Genomic DNA, 21188 nt, shown 5'->3' with positions numbered 1-21188 from the left:
ACTATTTTATCCACTTCAATTGGCATCAGAGCCTGCCTCTATGGTTTGAGCACTTAACAGTGTATGAGGAAAAGATCCAGAAAGAAGTGATGTCAAAACCTACAAATCAAAGTGCATGTCACATATGCAACAATGTTGGATACTTCAAAACTAAATTCCCTCTAAAGAAGAAGATGCAAAGATGGCAACCAGAGATGCTTTTGAAGAAAAAGAAGTCAACACATGAGTAAAGACAAACACAAAATGAGAATAGGTAAGAAATTATAATCCTTATCTTTTATATAAAGTGTTTAATAATATCTTATATGACTCATGCTTTTTATTATTTTAAGTAGGAACTTTTTAAAAATAATTTTTCTTGTATAAAGAAAGAAAATGTGAAACTAATAATCTTGAATGAGATATATTTTAAAACCATTCAAAGATTGCAGAATTCTCTTTAATATATTTGAGAAACATAAGATCCTCAATGAGCAAATAGTTTTAAGATTTAGAAAAGTCTGAATTTTTGAAACAAAATGTTACTTTAAAAAGGGAAGTAAAAGTTTGAAAAAGGACATAACAAACTTTCTAAAATCTGTTAAGACCCTTCAAAAAGTTGGTTTAGGATTCATAACCTATCACAAACAAAACTGAGAAGGTAAATGAAAAATGTTCATTTTGGAAAAGAATTCAACATTATGAACCTGCATGTTTTTTTTATATATAAAAATAAACATGAGAAAATCCTCATTTCAAAAAGACATTATATCTTAAATTAGAATGCGCTCAAAAGGTTGAGATTGGTAAAATATAGTTTTCTTGTTTCAATAAATCTGATCATCTTAAATCAGAATGTGGTCATAAGAAAGAATCTCTCAAGAGAAACACTAACCTCCAAGGACCCAAAGTAATACGGGTACCAAAAGCTTTACCAATTTGTGATGCAGGAATGTCTTCTAAATTTCTAAGAAAAGCTTGTTTCATGGACAAATTATGTTCAAGAAATATGTGGAGATCAAAATGATGAAGATTCTGAAACTTCTCAAGATGATGCTGAGTTGTTCTAAAACAATGGAACTAGGGCTGGCAATGAACCGAACCAACTCGAAAATAGTTCGAGACTCGATTCGGTAATTAATTCGTTGAACTTGGTTCATGAACCAAACGAGTCGAACTTGAGTTTAAAATTAAGTTCGTCAAATAAATGAGTTGAACTTGAGCTAAGTATAGTTCGACTCGTTTGGTTCATGAGCCAGCTCGATATATATACGTATATAATGCATTGTTAAAAATTACACTATTTGTAAAAGAAATATTATTTATCCAGTAGAAAGAAATGTCCACTTGAGTCAAAAGAAAATAAAATGATAATGTATGATGGTAATGCCCACTTGAAATGTTGACAGCAAAATAAGGTTAGAACTTGCAACTATTAAGCTTGCAGTTCACATGTCCCACATCGGAAGTTACATATGGGTATTGAGCAACTTCTCTTATAAAACAACAACAACGCCTCGTTCTAATTTACTGCAGGAAGTTAATTTACTGCAGGAAGTTAATTATTTCTTAATTGGTTTTTAGACCAATTGAAAGGTTTATGAGTTATTTTTTGCTCATTTAAACCATAGTTGATCCTTTTGTTTCCCCTCTTGCTTGATTCATTTGAGTTGCTATAGTTATAACAAACTGAACCTAACGAGCTGAACCGAATTGTTCGTGAACTTTAAACGAGTCGAACTCGAGCTGAAAAAAGAGTTCGTGTCGAACTCAAGTCGAGTTTCGAGCCGAGCAAATTCTTATCGAGTCGAGTCGAGCTCAGACAGGTTCGATTCGACTCGACTCATTTCCAGCCCTAAATGGAACAATTTAAAATGAGTTCAAGTCAAAAAACCAAAACTTCATTTACTTGCACACCTCTAAGAAGATATCATTTGTCATCACCTAAACATGAACCCCAACCTATCCTAGAATACACCAAACCTGATCATGATTCCACAAATCTTAAAGATGTCCCTAAAATCTTCCATAACATGATTAAGCACACTTTACTCACTAGATGTGGAACCTTTGATGTTGGTACTGATTTATGTATCATTTCATGACCAAAACAAAACTCAACCTCTGCTTCATAATCCTTAAATACATGATTGATTCTTGTTTGGCTGTCAAACAAAATTTGTTGAGTTTCCACATGGGATCCATATGACTCCCATCTTTAAGGTTGCACAAGCATCCCTAGAAGGTGAAGAAAGTAAATACACCTTCATGAGATTCACAACCAAAACCTTAGGACAACTTCACATCACCACTTCAAACATGGCAACTCCTCAAACTTCAGGAACATCTGGATCTGTGTGAAAAGATATTCAGATCAGAACGTTCAGAAAACTAGGAAGAAAAGAAGAGTTGAGAAGGTTAGAAACCTATCCAGCATACAGAAGTAAGAAGGAGATGGATCTCTTGAAAGTATGGAAGATGATGAAGCTCATTCTTCTCCAGCCCTAGATAGAGTTGTTTCAACAAGTTGTTGAGCTTGCAAGAAAAGCAGTTCAGAATGTTGTTGGTGTTGAGCTTGCAAGAAAAGCAATTCAGAATGTTGTTGGTGAGAATGAAGAACATCTTCCGAAGGAAGATGATGTTATTGAAGAAGAAACTGTGCAAGATGAGGTTGTCACTCAAATGGAAGATGATGAGATACCTCAAGAGGCTCATATGGCTACTCCAATCACAGAAGATGATACTCAAAAGGTTGATGATGTATCTCTTCAGAAGAAAGATAAGATTGTTGTAGCAACTCCTGTGAATGCTGCTGAAGAAGAACATCTGAAGGTTGACACACCTCAGAATGTTGAAGAAAACCCTTCTGACCAAGATCAGAAAGTTGAAGAAAATACTGAGCAAGCTTCTCACAAAGTTGATAAAGACACTCAGGAAGTTGCAGAAATCTTGGCTTCACAAATAATGAGTCAAGGAAATGCTCAAGTACAAAAACTTCTGTGTGTTCTTTCTCTTCCCTTTACTCTTTTAAATTCAGTATACACTAAACATACACAACACAGTTACTTAATTAAATCAGTTTCCGCATAATCTGCACAAGAACGTCAGAAAGTTCTGAAGTCAGAAAAACAAAGAAGTATTGAGCCAACCCATATAGCACAGTGGCAAATCACAATCTAAAAGTGAATTCAAGGTCATAAAAGCACAATGAGTGCAAACCTTTATATTACGGAAAAGCACTACAGTAAATTCATGCAGCATATAAAATTCATATAACGGTCTACAAATGAATTCAATGTTATAAAAGCACAACACCTTTATATTATGAACTCAAATTCATATCATCGAACTCGAAGTGTCAATAACGTTCCTTTTAAGGTCAAATGAGGCATCCCAATACTTCAAAATTTATGGAACAAATAATATCCATGACTCATATTCCTTTCAGGTCATCGAGACATCCTATGTTCGATCTCATTGTGGCAGTTTACAATTTAGAATTGCATTCAGGTCATAAAAGCACAACGGATCCATCCATCCTTTATAAATAAAAATTCATATCAATATCACATTTAAGGCATCATGCAACTTTTACACAATGAACGAATTGTTCATAGTGTTTCCTTTAGGGTCATCGAGGCATCCAAGCACTTGCAACATTTTTTAAACAAATAATATCCATTAATTCCTTCGGGTCATCGAGGCATTGTTGATGAATAACAAAAACATATAAATATCACTTTAAAGGCATCGAAACACTTGCAACATTAAGGGGACAAATAATATCCGTCAATTCTTTTCGGGTCATCGAGGCATCATAATAGTTTTAAAATTTAGGCCCATATATTATATAATATATGAGTGACAATTCCTAGTCTAGAAAAATCACTGAGGCATCCAAACACTTGCAACATTTATGGGACAAATAATATCCGTCAATTCTTTTCGGAACATCGAGGCATCTTATTAGTTTCAAAATTTAGGCCCATATATTATATAATATATGAGTGACAATTCATAGTCTAGAAAAATCATTGAGGCATCCAAACACTTGCAACAGTAATGGGACAAATAATAACCATCAATTCTTTTCGGGTCATCAGAACCTTCAAAAGACAAAAACAGAGAAGTATTGAGGCAACTCATATAGCACAGTGGCAAATCACTATATAAGTGAATTCAAACCTTTATATTATGAAAAAAGCACAACAGTAACTTCATGTAGCATATAAAATTCATATATCTCTTTGGATCATTGAGGAATCCAACATAGCATGCAATGACAAATCACAGTCTAAAAATGAATTCAAGGTCATAAAAGCACAACGAATACAAACCATTATATTATGAACTCAAATTCATATCAATATCGCATGTAAAACATCATCAAACTTTAAATTATGATTGAAGTGTTCATAATGTTCCTTTTAGGGTCAAATGAGGCATCCCAACACTTCAAAATTTATGGAACAAATAATATCCATGATTCATATTCCTTTCGGGTCATCAAGGCATCCTATATTCCATCTCATTGTGGCAGTTACAATTTAGAATTGTATTTAGGGTCATAAAAGCACAACAGATCCATCCCTTATATTATGAATAAAAATTCATACCAATATCACATTTAAGGCATCATACAACTTTTACGCTACAAATGAATTGTTCATAGTGTTTCCTTTAGGGTCATCGAGGCATCCAAACTCTTGCAACATTTATGGAACATATAATATCCATTGACTCATTTAGATCAAGGCATCCTACATCCAAATCATAGTGGCAATTCATAGTCTATAACTGCATTCAGGGTCACAAAAGCACAGCAGAACCATCCCTTATATTATGAATAATGATTCATATCAATATCGTATTAGGGTCATCGACTTTTACGCTATGAGTAAAGTGTACATAATATTTCCTTTAGTGTCATCGAGGCATCCAAACAATTGAAACATTTTTGGAACAAATAACATCCGTCAATTCCTTTTGAGTCATCGAGGTATCTCAATAGCTTCAAAGTTAAGGCTCATATTTCATTTTTGGATGACAATCCATAGTCTAGAATTGTAATCAGAATTATGAGTGAAGTGTTCAAATGTTATCTTTAGGGTCAATGTCATCAAGGCATCCAAACCCTTGCAAAATTTATGAAACAAATAACATCCGCCAATTCCTTTCGGGTCATCGTGGCATCTCAATAGTTTCAAAATTAAGGTTCATATTTCATCTTTGGATGACAATTCATAGTCTAGAATTGCATTCAGAATCACAGAAGCCCAATAAATATCATCTCTTATATTGTGAATAAAATTCAAATTCATTTTGCATTAAGTCGCCATCAAGCTTTAAGATTAAGAATAATAACGTGTGCATAATGTGGTTCTCTTTAAAATCACCGAGGCATCCAACCACTTATAAAATTCAAAAATAAAAATAGCATTCATGCATTCTCACCGTTGGACTTAGGGATATATCATTCCTTTATCGGATTAGAAAAAAGATTTCAACTCACGGGTAATTCAAATTTAAGAATTCATTCATGTTATAAAAGATATCAATCAACTTTTATATTCTGAATATAGTGGCCACGAAATTCCTTTTAGATTCTTCTAAGCATCCGACAATAAATTTCTACAGATTCATTCATTTAGGGTTGTCAAGGCACCACCCTAACCGTTTTAAAATTTAGGCTCGTATACGAAGGATTTGTCTATATTTATAAAGCAGGGGATTGAAGGTTCTTGTGAAAATGGTTAGCCTAACAACATGTACCAATTATTAAAAAACTAGAAGTGTTTGTGAAGATTTCATTACCTTTGCTATCGAATAAATTGTCTTCCAAAACACCGGTGCCAAAAGGGTCTTCATGCAAAATCAGAGTTTGCTGAATAATTCTGGAACTACCAATTCCACCGTTAAAAAAAATTCAAGAATTAAAACCTGAAAAGCAAGATAAAGTGTAGAAATGATACCGTCGAAGGTGAAAAGGTGAAACTGCAAATTTTTTATAGTGCGTGTTTTAAAGAAGATGAAAGGCGTGTGTTTCATCTTCTTTAAAACGCATCATAACCTTCGAAGACAAAAACAAAGAAGTAGCATAGTGGAAAATCACAATCTAAAAGTGAATTCAAGGTCATAAAAGCACAATGGGTACAAACCTTTTATTATGAACTCAAATTCATATCAATATCGCATGTAAGACGTCATCAAACTATAAATTATGATCGAAGTGTTAATAATGTTCCTTTTAGGGTCAAATGAGGCATCCCAATACTTTAAAATTTATGGAACAAATAATATCCATGATTCATATTCCTTTCAGGTCATCGAGGCATCCTATGTTCCATCTCATTGTGACAGTTTACAATTTAGAATTGCATTCAGGGTCATAAGAGCACAATGGATCCATCCTTTATATTATGAATAAAAATTCATTCTAATATCACATTTAAGGCAACATGCAACTTTTACACTATGAATGAATTGTTCATCGTGTTTCCTTTAGGGTATCGAGGCATCCAAGTCATCGAGGCATAATGTTTGCTTTAGGGTCATTGAGGCATCCAAACACTTGCAACATTTACAGGACAAATAATAACCATCAATTCCTTAGTTTCAAAATTTAGGCTCTATAGTCTAGAATTACACTCAAGATCAAAAAATCACTGAAGCTTCCAACATTTACAAAATTTAAAGAGCAAAAATAATTTTCATCCTTTCCTACCATAAATTGATTTTAACTCATAGAGGCAATCACTGTAATGGATTCCACTTAGGACATAAAAGATATCATCCAACTTTTACATTATGAATATAGTGGCCACGGTATTCCTTTTAAATTCATCTAACCATCCAATAATAAATTTCTAAAGATTCATTCCTTTAGGGATGTCAAGGCAACTGTTTAAAAATTTAGGCTTGTATACAAAGGATTTGTCTATATTTGAATAAAGCAGAGGATTAAAGGTTCTTGTGAAAATGGTTAGCCTAACAACATGTACCAATTATAAAAAAACTCCAGTATTAAAAAATTCAAGAATTAAAACTTGAAAAGCAAGATAGAGTGGAGAGATGTTGCCGTTGAAGGTGAAACTGCAAATATTTTATATTCCATGTTTTAAAAAAGATGAAAGGAGCGTGTTTTATCTTCTTTAAAACACATCAGAACCATCAAAGAGAAAAACAGAGAAGTATTGAGGCAACCCATATAGCACAGTGGCAAATCACAATCTAAAAGTGAATTCAAGGTCATAAAAGCACAATGAGTACAAACCTTTATATTACGGAAAAGCACTACAGTAAATTCATGCAGCATATAAAATTCATATAACGGTCTAAAAATGAATTCAAGGTTATAAAAGCACAACACCTTTATATTATGAACTCAAATTCATATCATCGAACTCGAAGTGTCAATAATGTTCCTTTTAAGGTCAAATTGAGGCATCCCAATACTTCAAAATTTATGGAACAAATAATATCCATGACTCATATTCCTTTCGGGTCATCGAGACATCCTATGTTCCATCTCATTGTGGCAGTTTACAATTTAAAATTGCATTCAGGTCATAAAAGCACAACTGATCCATCCTTTATATTATGAACAAAAATTCATACCAATATCACATTTAAGGCATCATGCAACTTTTACACAATGAATGAATTGTTCATAGTGTTTCCTTTAGGGTCATCGAGGCATCCAAGCACTTGCAACATTTTTTAAACAAATAATATCCATTAATTCCTTCGGGTCATCGCGGACTTGTGGATGAATAAAAATTCATATAAATATCACTTTAAAGGCATCGAAACACTTGCAACATTAATGGGGCAAATAATATCCGTCAATTCTTTTCGGGTCATCGAGGCATCATAATAGTTTTAAAATTTAGGCCCATATATTATATAATATATGAGTGACAATTCCTAGTCTAGAAAAATCACTGAGGCATCCAAACACTTGCAACATTTATGGGACAAATAATATCCATCAATTCTTTTCGGAACATCGAGGCATCGTAATAGTTTCAAAATTTAGGCCCATATATTATATAATATATGAGTGACAATTCATAGTCTAGAAAAATCATTCAGGCATCCAAACACTTGCAACAGTAATGGGACAAATAATAACCATCAATTCTTTTCGGGTCATCAGAACCTTCAAAAGACAAAAACAGAGAAGTATTGAGGCAACTCATATAGCACAGTGGCAAATCACTATATAAGTGAATTCAAACCTTTATATTATGAAAAAAGCACAACAGTAACTTCATGTAGCATATAAAATTCATATATCTCTTTGGATCATTGAGGAATCCAACATAGCATGCAATGACAAATCACAGTCTAAAAATGAATTCAAGGTCATAAAAGCACAACGAATACAAACCATTATATTATGAACTCAAATTCATATCAATATCGCATGTAAAACATCATCAAACTTTAAATTATGATTGAAGTGTTCATAATGTTTCTTTTAGGGTCAAATGAGGCATCCCAACACTTCAAAATTTATGGAACAAATAATATCCATGATTCATATTCCTTTCGGGTCATCAAGGCATCCTATATTCCATCTCATTGTGGCAGTTACAATTTAGAATTGCATTCAGGGTCATAAAAGCACAACAGATCCATCCCTTATATTATGAATAAAAATTCATACCAATATCACATTTAAGGCATCATACAACTTTTACGCTACAAATGAATTGTTCATAGTTTTTCCTTTAGGGTCATCGAGGCATCCAAACTCTTGCAACATTTATGGAACATATAATATCCATTGACTCATTTAGATCAAGGCATCCTACATCCAAATCATAGTGGCAATTCATAGTCTATAACTGCATTCAGGGTCACAAAAGCACAGCAGAACCATCCCTTATATTATGAATAATGATTCATATCAATATCGTATTAGGGTCATCGACTTTTACGCTATGAGTAAAGTGTACATAATATTTCCTTTAGTGTCATCGAGGCATCCAAACAATTGAAACATTTTTGGAACAAATAACATCCGTCAATTCCTTTTGAGTCATCGAGGTATCTCAATAGCTTCAAAGTTAAGGCTCATATTTCATTTTTGGATGACAATCCATAGTCTAGAATTGTAATCAGAATTATGAGTGAAGTGTTCAAATGTTATCTTTAGGGTCAATGTCATCAAGGCATCCAAACCCTTGCAAAATTTATGAAACAAATAACATCCGCCAATTCCTTTCGGGTCATCGTGGCATCTCAATAGTTTCAAAATTAAGGTTCATATTTCATCTTTGGATGACAATTCATAGTCTAGAATTGCATTCAGAATCACAGAAGCCCAATAAATATCATCTCTTATATTGTGAATAAAATTCAAATTCATTTTGCATTAAGTCGCCATCAAGCTTTAAGATTAAGAATAATAACGTGTGCATAATGTGGTTCTCTTTAAAATCACCGAGGCATCCAACCACTTATAAAATTCAAAAATAAAAATAGCATTCATGCATTCTCACCGTTGGACTTAGGGATATATCATTCCTTTATCGGATTAGAAAAAAGATTTCAACTCACGGGTAATTCAAATTTAAGAATTCATTCATGTTATAAAAGATATCAATCAACTTTTATATTCTGAATATAGTGGCCACGAAATTCCTTTTAGATTCTTCTAAGCATCCGACAATAAATTTCTACAGATTCATTCATTTAGGGTTGTCAAGGCACCACCCTAACCGTTTTAAAATTTAGGCTCGTATACGAAGGATTTGTCTATATTTATAAAGCAGGGGATTGAAGGTTCTTGTGAAAATGGTTAGCCTAACAACATGTACCAATTATTAAAAAACTAGAAGTGTTTGTGAAGATTTCATTACCTTTGCTATCGAATAAATTGTCTTCCAAAACACCGGTGCCAAAAGGGTCTTCATGCAAAATCAGAGTTTGCTGAATAATTCTGGAACTACCAATTCCACCGTTAAAAAAAATTCAAGAATTAAAACCTGAAAAGCAAGATAAAGTGTAGAAATGATACCGTCGAAGGTGAAAAGGTGAAACTGCAAATTTTTTATAGTGCGTGTTTTAAAGAAGATGAAAGGCGTGTGTTTCATCTTCTTTAAAACGCATCATAACCTTCGAAGACAAAAACAAAGAAGTAGCATAGTGGAAAATCACAATCTAAAAGTGAATTCAAGGTCATAAAAGCACAATGGGTACAAACCTTTTATTATGAACTCAAATTCATATCAATATCGCATGTAAGACGTCATCAAACTATAAATTATGATCGAAGTGTTAATAATGTTCCTTTTAGGGTCAAATGAGGCATCCCAATACTTTAAAATTTATGGAACAAATAATATCCATGATTCATATTCCTTTCAGGTCATCGAGGCATCCTATGTTCCATCTCATTGTGACAGTTTACAATTTAGAATTGCATTCAGGGTCATAAGAGCACAATGGATCCATCCTTTATATTATGAATAAAAATTCATTCTAATATCACATTTAAGGCAACATGCAACTTTTACACTATGAATGAATTGTTCATCGTGTTTCCTTTAGGGTATCGAGGCATCCAAGTCATCGAGGCATAATGTTTGCTTTAGGGTCATTGAGGCATCCAAACACTTGCAACATTTACAGGACAAATAATAACCATCAATTCCTTAGTTTCAAAATTTAGGCTCTATAGTCTAGAATTACACTCAAGATCAAAAAATCACTGAAGCTTCCAACATTTACAAAATTTAAAGAGCAAAAATAATTTTCATCCTTTCCTACCATAAATTGATTTTAACTCATAGAGGCAATCACTGTAATGGATTCCACTTAGGACATAAAAGATATCATCCAACTTTTACATTATGAATATAGTGGCCACGGTATTCCTTTTAAATTCATCTAACCATCCAATAATAAATTTCTAAAGATTCATTCCTTTAGGGATGTCAAGGCAACTGTTTAAAAATTTAGGCTTGTATACAAAGGATTTGTCTATATTTGAATAAAGCAGAGGATTAAAGGTTCTTGTGAAAATGGTTAGCCTAACAACATGTACCAATTATAAAAAAACTCCAGTATTAAAAAATTCAAGAATTAAAACTTGAAAAGCAAGATAGAGTGGAGAGATGTTGCCGTTGAAGGTGAAACTGCAAATATTTTATATTCCATGTTTTAAAAAAGATGAAAGGAGCGTGTTTTATCTTCTTTAAAACACATCAGAACCATCAAAGAGAAAAACAGAGAAGTATTGAGGCAACCCATATAGCACAGTGGCAAATCACAATCTAAAAGTGAATTCAAGGTCATAAAAGCACAATGAGTACAAACCTTTATATTACGGAAAAGCACTACAGTAAATTCATGCAGCATATAAAATTCATATAACGGTCTAAAAATGAATTCAAGGTTATAAAAGCACAACACCTTTATATTATGAACTCAAATTCATATCATCGAACTCGAAGTGTCAATAATGTTCCTTTTAAGGTCAAATTGAGGCATCCCAATACTTCAAAATTTATGGAACAAATAATATCCATGACTCATATTCCTTTCGGGTCATCGAGACATCCTATGTTCCATCTCATTGTGGCAGTTTACAATTTAAAATTGCATTCAGGTCATAAAAGCACAACGGATCCATCCTTTATATTATGAACAAAAATTCATACCAATATCACATTTAAGGCATCATGCAACTTTTACACAATGAATGAATTGTTCATAGTGTTTCCTTTAGGGTCATCGAGGCATCCAAGCACTTGCAACATTTTTTAAACAAATAATATCCATTAATTCCTTCGGGTCATCGCGGACTTGTGGATGAATAAAAATTCATATAAATATCACTTTAAAGGCATCGAAACACTTGCAACATTAATGGGGCAAATAATATCCGTCAATTCTTTTCGGGTCATCGAGGCATCATAATAGTTTTAAAATTTAGGCCCATATATTATATAATATATGAGTGACAATTCCTAGTCTAGAAAAATCACTGAGGCATCCAAACACTTGCAACATTTATGGGACAAATAATATCCATCAATTCTTTTCGGAACATCGAGGCATCGTAATAGTTTCAAAATTTAGGCCCATATATTATATAATATATGAGTGACAATTCATAGTCTAGAAAAATCATTCAGGCATCCAAACACTTGCAACAGTAATGGGACAAATAATAACCATCAATTCTTTTCGGGTCATCAGAACCTTCAAAAGACAAAAACAGAGAAGTATTGAGGCAACTCATATAGCACAGTGGCAAATCACTATATAAGTGAATTCAAACCTTTATATTATGAAAAAAGCACAACAGTAACTTCATGTAGCATATAAAATTCATATATCTCTTTGGATCATTGAGGAATCCAACATAGCATGCAATGACAAATCACAGTCTAAAAATGAATTCAAGGTCATAAAAGCACAACGAATACAAACCATTATATTATGAACTCAAATTCATATCAATATCGCATGTAAAACATCATCAAACTTTAAATTATGATTGAAGTGTTCATAATGTTTCTTTTAGGGTCAAATGAGGCATCCCAACACTTCAAAATTTATGGAACAAATAATATCCATGATTCATATTCCTTTCGGGTCATCAAGGCATCCTATATTCCATCTCATTGTGGCAGTTACAATTTAGAATTGCATTCAGGGTCATAAAAGCACAACAGATCCATCCCTTATATTATGAATAAAAATTCATACCAATATCACATTTAAGGCATCATACAACTTTTACGCTACAAATGAATTGTTCATAGTTTTTCCTTTAGGGTCATCGAGGCATCCAAACTCTTGCAACATTTATGGAACATATAATATCCATTGACTCATTTAGATCAAGGCATCCTACATCCAAATCATAGTGGCAATTCATAGTCTATAACTGCATTCAGGGTCATAAAAGCACAGCAGAACCATCCCTTATATTATGAATAATGATTCATATCAATATCATATTAGGGTCATCGACTTTTACGCTATGAGTAAAGTGTACATAATATTTCCTTTAGTGTCATCGAGGCATCCAAACAATTGAAACATTTTTGGAACAAATAACATCCGTCAATTCCTTTTGAGTCATCGAGGTATCTCAGTAGCTTCAAAGTTAAGGCTCATATTTCATTTTTGGATGACAATCCATAGTCTAGAATTGTAATCAGAATTATGAGTGAAGTGTTCAAATGTTATCTTTAGGGTCAATGTCATCAAGGCATCCAAACCCTTGCAAAATTTATGAAACAAATAACATCCGCCAATTCCTTTCGGGTCATCGAGGCATCTCAATAGTTTCAAAATTAAGGTTCATATTTCATCTTTGGATGACAATTCATAGTCTAGAATTGCATTCAGAATCACAGAAGCCCAATAAATATCATCTCTTATATTGTGAATAAAATTCAAATTCATTTTGCATTAAGTCACCATCAAGCTTTAAGATTATGAATACTAACGTGTGCATAATGTGGTTCTCTTTAAAATCACCGAGGCATCCAACCACTTATAAAATTTAAAAATAAAAATAGCATTCATGCATTCTCACCGTTGGACTTAGGGATATATCATTCCTTTATCGGATTAGAAAAAAGATTTCAACTCACAGGGGTAATTCAAATTTAAGAATTCATTCATGTTATAAAAGATATCAATCAACTTTTATATTCTGAATATAGTGGCCACGAAATTCCTTTTAGATTCTTCTAAGCATCCGACAATAAATTTCTACAGATTCATTTCTTTAGGGTTGTCAAGGCACCACCCTAACCGTTTTAAAATTTAGGCTCGTATACGAAGGATTTGTCTATATTTATAAAGCAGGGGATTGAAGGTTCTTGTGAAAATGGTTAGCCTAACAACATGTACCAATTATTAAAAAACCAGAAGTGTTTGTGAAGATTCCATTACCTTGGCTATCGAATAAATTGTCTTCCAAAACACCGGTGCCAAAAGGGTCTTCATGCAAAATCAGAGTTTGCTGAATAATTCTGGAACTACCAATTCCACCGTTAAAAAAAATTCAAGAATTAAAACCTGAAAAGCAAGATTAAGTGTAGAAATGATACCGTCGAAGGTGAAACTGCAAATTTTTTATAGTGCGTGTTTTAAAGAAGATGAAAGGCGCGTGTTTCATCTTCTTTAAAACGCATCATAACCTTCGAAGACAAAAACAAAGAAGTAGCATAGTGGAAAATCACAATCTAAAAGTGAATTCAAGGTCATAAAAGCACAATGGGTACAAACCTTTTATTATGAACTCAAATTCATATCAATATCGCATGTAAATAATGTTCCTTTTAGGGTCAAATGAGGCATCCCAATACTTTAAAATTTATGGAACAAATAATATCCATGATTCATATTCCTTTCAGGTCATCGAGGCATCCTATGTTCCATCTCATTGTGGCAGTTTACAATTTAGAATTGCATTCAGGGTCATAAGAGCACAATGGATCCATCCTTTATATTATGAATAAAAATTCATATCAATATCACATTTAAGGCAACATGCAACTTTTACACTATGAATGAATTGTTCATCGTGTTTCCTTTAGGGTATCGAGGCATCCAAGTCATCGAGGCATAATGTTTGCTTTAGGGTCATTGAAGCATCCAAACACTTGCAACATTTACAGGACAAATAATAACCATCAATTCCTTAGTTTCAAAATTTAGGCTCCATAGTCTAGAATTGCACTCAAGATCATAAAAACACCGAAGCTTCCAACATTTACAAAATTTAAAGAGCAAAAATAATTTTCATCCTTTCCTACCATTGACTTTAGGATTATATCATCCCCTTTTCAAATATCATCCAACTTTTACATTATGAATATAGTGGCCACGGTATTCCTTCTAGATTCATCTAACCATCCAATAATAAATTTCTAAAGATTCACTCCTTTAGGGTTGTCAAGGCAACTGTTTAAAAATTTAGGTTTGTATACGAAGGATTTGTCTATATTTGAATAAAGCAGAGGATTAAAGGTTCTTGTGAAAATGGTTAGCCTAACAACATGTACCAATTATAAAAAACTCCAGTATTAAAAAATTCAAGAATTAAAACCTGAAAAGCAAGATAGAGTGTAGAGATGTTGCCGTTGAAGGTGAAACTGCAAAAAATTTATATTCCATGTTTTAAAAAAGATGAAAGGAGCGTGTTTTATCTTCTTTAAAACACATCAGAACCATCAAAGAGAAAAACAAAGAAGTATTGAGGCAACCCATATAGCACAGTGGCAAATCACAATCTAAAAGTGAATTCAAGGTCATAAAAGCACAATGAGTACAAGCCTTTATATTACGGAAAAGCACTACAGTAAATTCATGCAGCATATAAAATTCATATAACGGTCTAAAAATGAATTCAAGGTTATAAAAGCACAACACCTTTATATTATGAACTCAAATTCATATCATCGAACTCGAAGTGTCAATAATGTTCCTTTTAAGGTCAAATTGAGGCATCCCAATACTTCAAAATTTATGGAACAAATAATATCCATGACTCATATTCCTTTCGGGTCATCGAGACATCCTATGTTCCATCTCATTGTGGCAGTTTACAATTTAAAATTGCATTCAGGTCATAAAAGCACAACGGATCCATCCTTTATATTATGAATAAAAATTCATACCAATATCACATTCAAGGCATCATGCAACTTTTACACAATGAATGAATTGTTCATAGTGTTTCCTTTAGGGTCATCGAGACATCCAAGCACTTGCAACATTTTTTAAACAAATAATATCCATTAATTCCTTCGGGTCATCGAGGCATTGTGGATGAATAAAAATTCATATAAATATCACTTTAAAGGCATCGAAACACTTGCAACATTAACGGGACAAATAATATCCGTCAATTCTTTTCGGGTCATCGAGGCATCATAATAGTTTTAAAATTTAGGCCCATATATTATATAATATATGAGTGACAATTCATAGTCTAGAAAAATCACTGAGGCATCCAAACACTTGCAACATTTATGGGAGAAATAATATCCGTCAATTCTTTTCGGGACATCGAGGCATCATAATAGTTTCAAAATTTAGGCCCATATATTATATAATATATGAGTGACAATTCATAGTCTAGAAAAATCACTGAGGCATCCAAACACTTGCAACATTTATGGGACAAATAATATCCGTCAATTCTTTTCGGGACATCGAGGCATCATAATAGTTTCAAAATTTAGGCCCATATATTATATAATATATGAGTGACAATTCATAGTCTAGAAAAATCATCGAGGCATCCGGCAAATAATAACCATCAATTCTTTTCGGGTCATCGAGGCATCATAATAGTTTCAAAATTTAGGCCCATATATCATATAATATATGAGTGATAATTCATAGTCTAGAATAGCACTCAAGATCATAAAATCACCGAGGCATCTAAACACTTGCAACATTTATGGGACAAATAATACCCGTCAATTCCTTTCGGGTCATCGAGGCATCGTAATAGTATCAAAATTTAGGTTCATATATCATATAATATGAGTGACAATTCATAGTCTAGAATTGCACTCAAGATCATAAAATTACCGAAGCATCCCAACATTCACAAAATTTAAAAGCAAAAATAATATTCATCATTTCCTACCATTGGTTTTAGGATTATATATCATCCCTTTTCAAATTAAAAAAAAAATTGATTTAAACTCAGACGATCACAGTAATGAATTCCATTTAGAACATAAACTCCTCAAGGCACCCTAATCGTTTAAAAATCGATGCCTATATATTGTGGAAAAAATAAATTATCATGCAGCGTTTCTCACATTTATAGGGTTTGTATATAATTGTTGTTGTTAAAGCAGAAGATTGAATAAGCAAGAATGATAGAATGGGTATCCTAACAACAAAATTGTACCAATTGTATAGGGTTTATGAAAATTCAAGAATCAAAACTTGAAAATCAAGGTAGAGTTAGAAATGGGTACAGACCTGAAATTCAAGAATCAAAACCATTGAAGAAAAAAGAACCCGGCAACGCATCTTAACCTTCAAATTGCGACCGTTTCACATCATAACGCGACAAACCCCATGATCCGAATTCAAAACCCCAAGATTTTCATCGGTGATCAAGGTGTGATCCGACTCGGCGCAATCAACCTTGCAATCGTGGATCAGAGGTTTGAGTTTGAAACGGTTTATTGGAGTTGGATTTTGTGAAACATCGATGAGGGAGGGTGGGGAAACCGGTCTGAACCGTGTTTGGATGATTGAAGAACCGTTTCCTACCATTGAAGAACCGTTTCATGACCCTGCAATTATATGGCTCAATAATTAACAAATTTTTATGCATTCATATCACATAACAGAGTTAATCTCTAAACCAAACAAGAAATTTTCACTACATATAAACCACAAAAACAATCATTTTCGACACGTATTAATATTATTGGTGGCAAATACGACACCCTGTTAACCACATAAGATGTTATATCCCTTAATGAGTGTAATCTCTAATTGGTTCTGTTCACATGCTTGTGAAGTTCTAATTAAGGTCCCCAATCAAAGTAGTATTTTTAGCCACTAATCCCATGTTATCTTGTGCTATAACTTTCTCTAAGTGGTACGTGTAGCTGGTACCATTATGTGTTTGAGAGATTTTGTGTTAATGATTCCTCTCAAAGCTATAACTTTCTCAAAGCTAATACCTTAAATAATATAGGGTCCAATGATGCCATGATTGTAAGGGAAACCCTTCCCTACCTTCGAATGATCTTTCTTCAGGACCATGACAGTCTGATATATCTCAAGTACAGTTTTTCTTTTGATATAAAAAATGAATATATAAATATAATGACAATGATTCTTGATTCTATATATAGATACATGCAACCTACTATATTAGTAATTAATATCAACAGTTGGATCCAACCATGAAAACCCCTCGTGTGCATGGAGTTTGGACATTCTCTTAATCAATAATCAACCAAAGTGACCACTCATAATCATATATATAGCCCCATGCACTTAAATTCAATTGACAGGACACCAAACTTTTCATGGGTGAGAATTGAGAATCAATCCAGTATATTGTCCTTTAGCAACCAATTTATGAGACTATATATTAATTTTCTTAGTGATCATACATTGAAGAAGCGATTTCAATCCAGAGAAGCATGATTGTACAAAAAATAGCCATGCCACACTTTATTGATAACAAATTCTTGGTATGCATAAACTTAAGTTAGTGTGGATACGCATACATTTGAGTTCTCGCTAAATATTAATTATACATATTTTGCAGAGCAAACTTAAAATAAGTTGTTTCATAGATAGATTTTGAGTTCTCTATGCAATGGGACTGCTTTCCCGCTCTTAAAAATCTGCACAATAACTAGTTGTTTTAGAAGTGCATTTAGGGAAAATACATATCATCCTCTTATTCCTGAAACGATATTTGTTTTAGGGAAATGTCAATGAATGAGGCATTCTTTAAGAATTTTAATGAATGATATTTTTAGATAGTACAAGTAGGATACTAGACAAGTAGGATACTAGACATGAAAGAAAGTATAGTGAATCAGGTACTAACATGTCATTCAATAGTTGGCGTTCAACTCGCCTCACAACATCCAACACAAGGGGTTTACCTTCCTGGTAAGTATCACAGGCCATTAGTAAAACTTACAAGTCACAATAAGTAAGTATATTTTTAAAGCTTATCTTGACACTTTAATTGAAGCTTTCATTGTTCATTACCTTATCGATCTATCATTCCTTAACATGCATTTTCAATGACCAAATTATGCAAAAGATGATTATGCAGTATAGGTCTGTTTGGATTGACTTATTTGAGTTTATCTCCTAACATAAGATTTGTGATATTGTTTGAGACAGCTTATAAAAACAGCTTACAACACTAGCTCATAAATTGTTCTCAGCTTATTTTCTTAAGTTCCCCAAAATAGTTTATGAGAAAACAATATAACTTTTTCTTTACTATCAAATGGCTTAAACAAAAAACGCTGTAATCATTTCTGCTATAAGCTGCAAATAAGTTGAATATCCAAACAGTGCCTATATATTTCAGAATGAAGACGTGTTAAACTCCAACAGTGACACATGTGATTTGCATTCAATCACTTCAATTTTTTAAATTATTATACATTAGTGTCGTGTCCGATGTCCATATAGATTATGTATCTCAAATAAATAAGATTCTAACCTCAGTTCTGTAAGCACCAACACCCAAGTTGAGCTTAATTGGGCTTGGATCCTTGTTGTAAGCGACAGTTACCTATTTTTCAAACAGACACAAGAAATAGACAAAAAAAAAAGGTAAGATAACAGAGCAATAATCAGTAACAACATTGTTTTTCAAAATAACATTTTCTATAAACAAACAAGGATACCTTATTATATGTTATTCTATAAACTTTTTCAAAATAACATTCACGATTCATGTAATATTCCTAATAGTACCAACTCAATCTCGGTAACAGCGTGCTCTAATAAATAAACAAACAAATCACACTCTTAATGGATTTAACAAAACATGAAAACGAATCAAGTAACGGATTTAAGCATATAGAAAGAAAAAAAGAATAGAAATCTCAATATATAACAAAAACGATATGGCTGAAAACAAAGAATCGGATTGCTATGTATCACAATCACAATTACCTAGTTCCAGATCTAGAAGAAGCAGTGTGTGTCAGAAATAAGAAACCCTAACCTAAACCGTTTGAAAGAATAGGTAGCAGGTATATTGAATTGAATTGAATGAATAAGAGAAGAAGTAAGTTACTTACGGTGAGAGATCGGAAGAAGAAAGCTTTGGGCAATTTAGATCTATATCGTACGCGTGCGTGAGATCGGAAGAAGAAAGCTTTGGGCAATTTAGATCTATCTTACGTAGCAGGTATATTGAATTGAATTGAATGAATAAGAGAAGAAGTAAGTTACTTACGGTGAGAAATCGGAAGAAGAAAGTTTTGGGCAATTTAGATCTACGTGAGGGTTGAGAAGAAAGTTGTGTGAACTTTAGGGTCCGTTTGTTCCAGAGTTTTGGAGGGGAGGGGAGGGGAGATTTTTAATTTGAAGTGTTTGGTTCAATTTTTAGAAGGGGAGGGGAAGGGTGGGGAGGAGAGCAAATTTTATTGCACTGCCAAAATTATCCTTTTATTAATTTAAAATCTCAATATTATCCTTGTAACAACATTTATTATTATTAGGTTATATTAATTTGAAACAACTTTTACTATTATTAGGTTATAGGTTATATTATTTTGTAACAACTTTTATTCCATATTATTAACAATTTTTTCTTGTAACAACTTTCATTACTACTTGTAATTGTAACAACCCTATTATTAATTCATTATTCCATCGTCTACATCGTGTTGTTATCGATTACGTCGTTATTGTTTCGTTACTTTATTATCCTTATTTAATTAAGTTTAAGGGTAAAACAGTAAACTAATTTTAAAATCCCTCCCCTCCCCTTGTGAACCAAACACATTTTTAATTACAATATCTCCCCTCCCCTCCCCTCCCCTCCGTTAAAATTCCTCCCCTCCCCTCCCCTCCCCTCCCATCCCCTCCTAATTCTCGAACCAAACGGACCCTTAGATCTATACGCGTGTTTATTTTCATAGAGAGGCTTTTTCTCCTCGGGCATTATTACCACTGATGTGAAAAAGCCACCGTCCAATGTTTTCCCTTCAGGTATCCTATCTGCCGATGTGAAGACATGATGCATATTTTGCAATAATTACAAAAATGCCACCGCATTGCTTTTGCCATCAAGTAATGGTCCACTGATGTGAAATCTCTAATGTTAAATGTCTTTTTTCTAGTAGTGGGAGAGGAGCGTGTCTCAAATTTATCGGTTTTGCTCCGGGCTTTTGTATTCTTTGGGCCTAATTCTAAATATAACTATTACTTTTTTACCACCCGTTTTTACTTTCTATTTACTAGCGTTCAGACGGGCACTCCCGTACCCGTCTGTCCGCTTTTTTTACTGCGCTAACGCATATAACTCATAAACAGTATGTTTTTCAACATCAATGTTGGTTTAGTTTTTCTTGATATATCTTGAACAAAATTATAATAATTAAAAGAAAGATCGAGCTTGATAAAAAAGAAGTATCAAATTTGATTAAAAAAAATGTAAGATAGGCAATACATGCACTTCTTTAACATGGAGTTATATATACTTA

The 21188-nt window shown here is 33.0% G+C and overlaps 1 protein-coding gene across 1 annotated transcript in view; it reads right to left on the bottom strand.

The window, feature by feature from the left end:
- Window positions 1-20728, bottom strand: part of LOC146956037 (uncharacterized) — a 42622-nt gene extending 21894 nt beyond the window's left edge. The window contains exons 1-7 of the mRNA XM_085749005.1: window positions 20607-20728; window positions 19937-20008; window positions 19779-19818; window positions 19193-19264; window positions 18560-18621; window positions 10193-17279; window positions 5794-9974 (exon numbers count right to left, since the gene is read on the bottom strand). Coding sequence (XP_085605131.1) covers window positions 17123-17279; window positions 18560-18621; window positions 19193-19264; window positions 19779-19818; window positions 19937-20008; window positions 20607-20728 — 525 coding nt within the window. The 3' untranslated portion in view covers window positions 5794-9974; window positions 10193-17122. The remainder of the gene's footprint in view (window positions 1-5793; window positions 9975-10192; window positions 17280-18559; window positions 18622-19192; window positions 19265-19778; window positions 19819-19936; window positions 20009-20606) is intronic.
- Between the last annotated feature and the right edge of the window lie 460 nt (window positions 20729-21188).

Source organism: Medicago sativa, chromosome 1 (assembly GCF_051527215.1).
Source record: "Medicago sativa cultivar Bolivia chromosome 1, Bolivia_mono, whole genome shotgun sequence".
NCBI lineage: Eukaryota > Viridiplantae > Streptophyta > Magnoliopsida > Fabales > Fabaceae > Medicago > Medicago sativa.
This window is presented reverse-complemented; position numbering and strand designations above follow the sequence as displayed.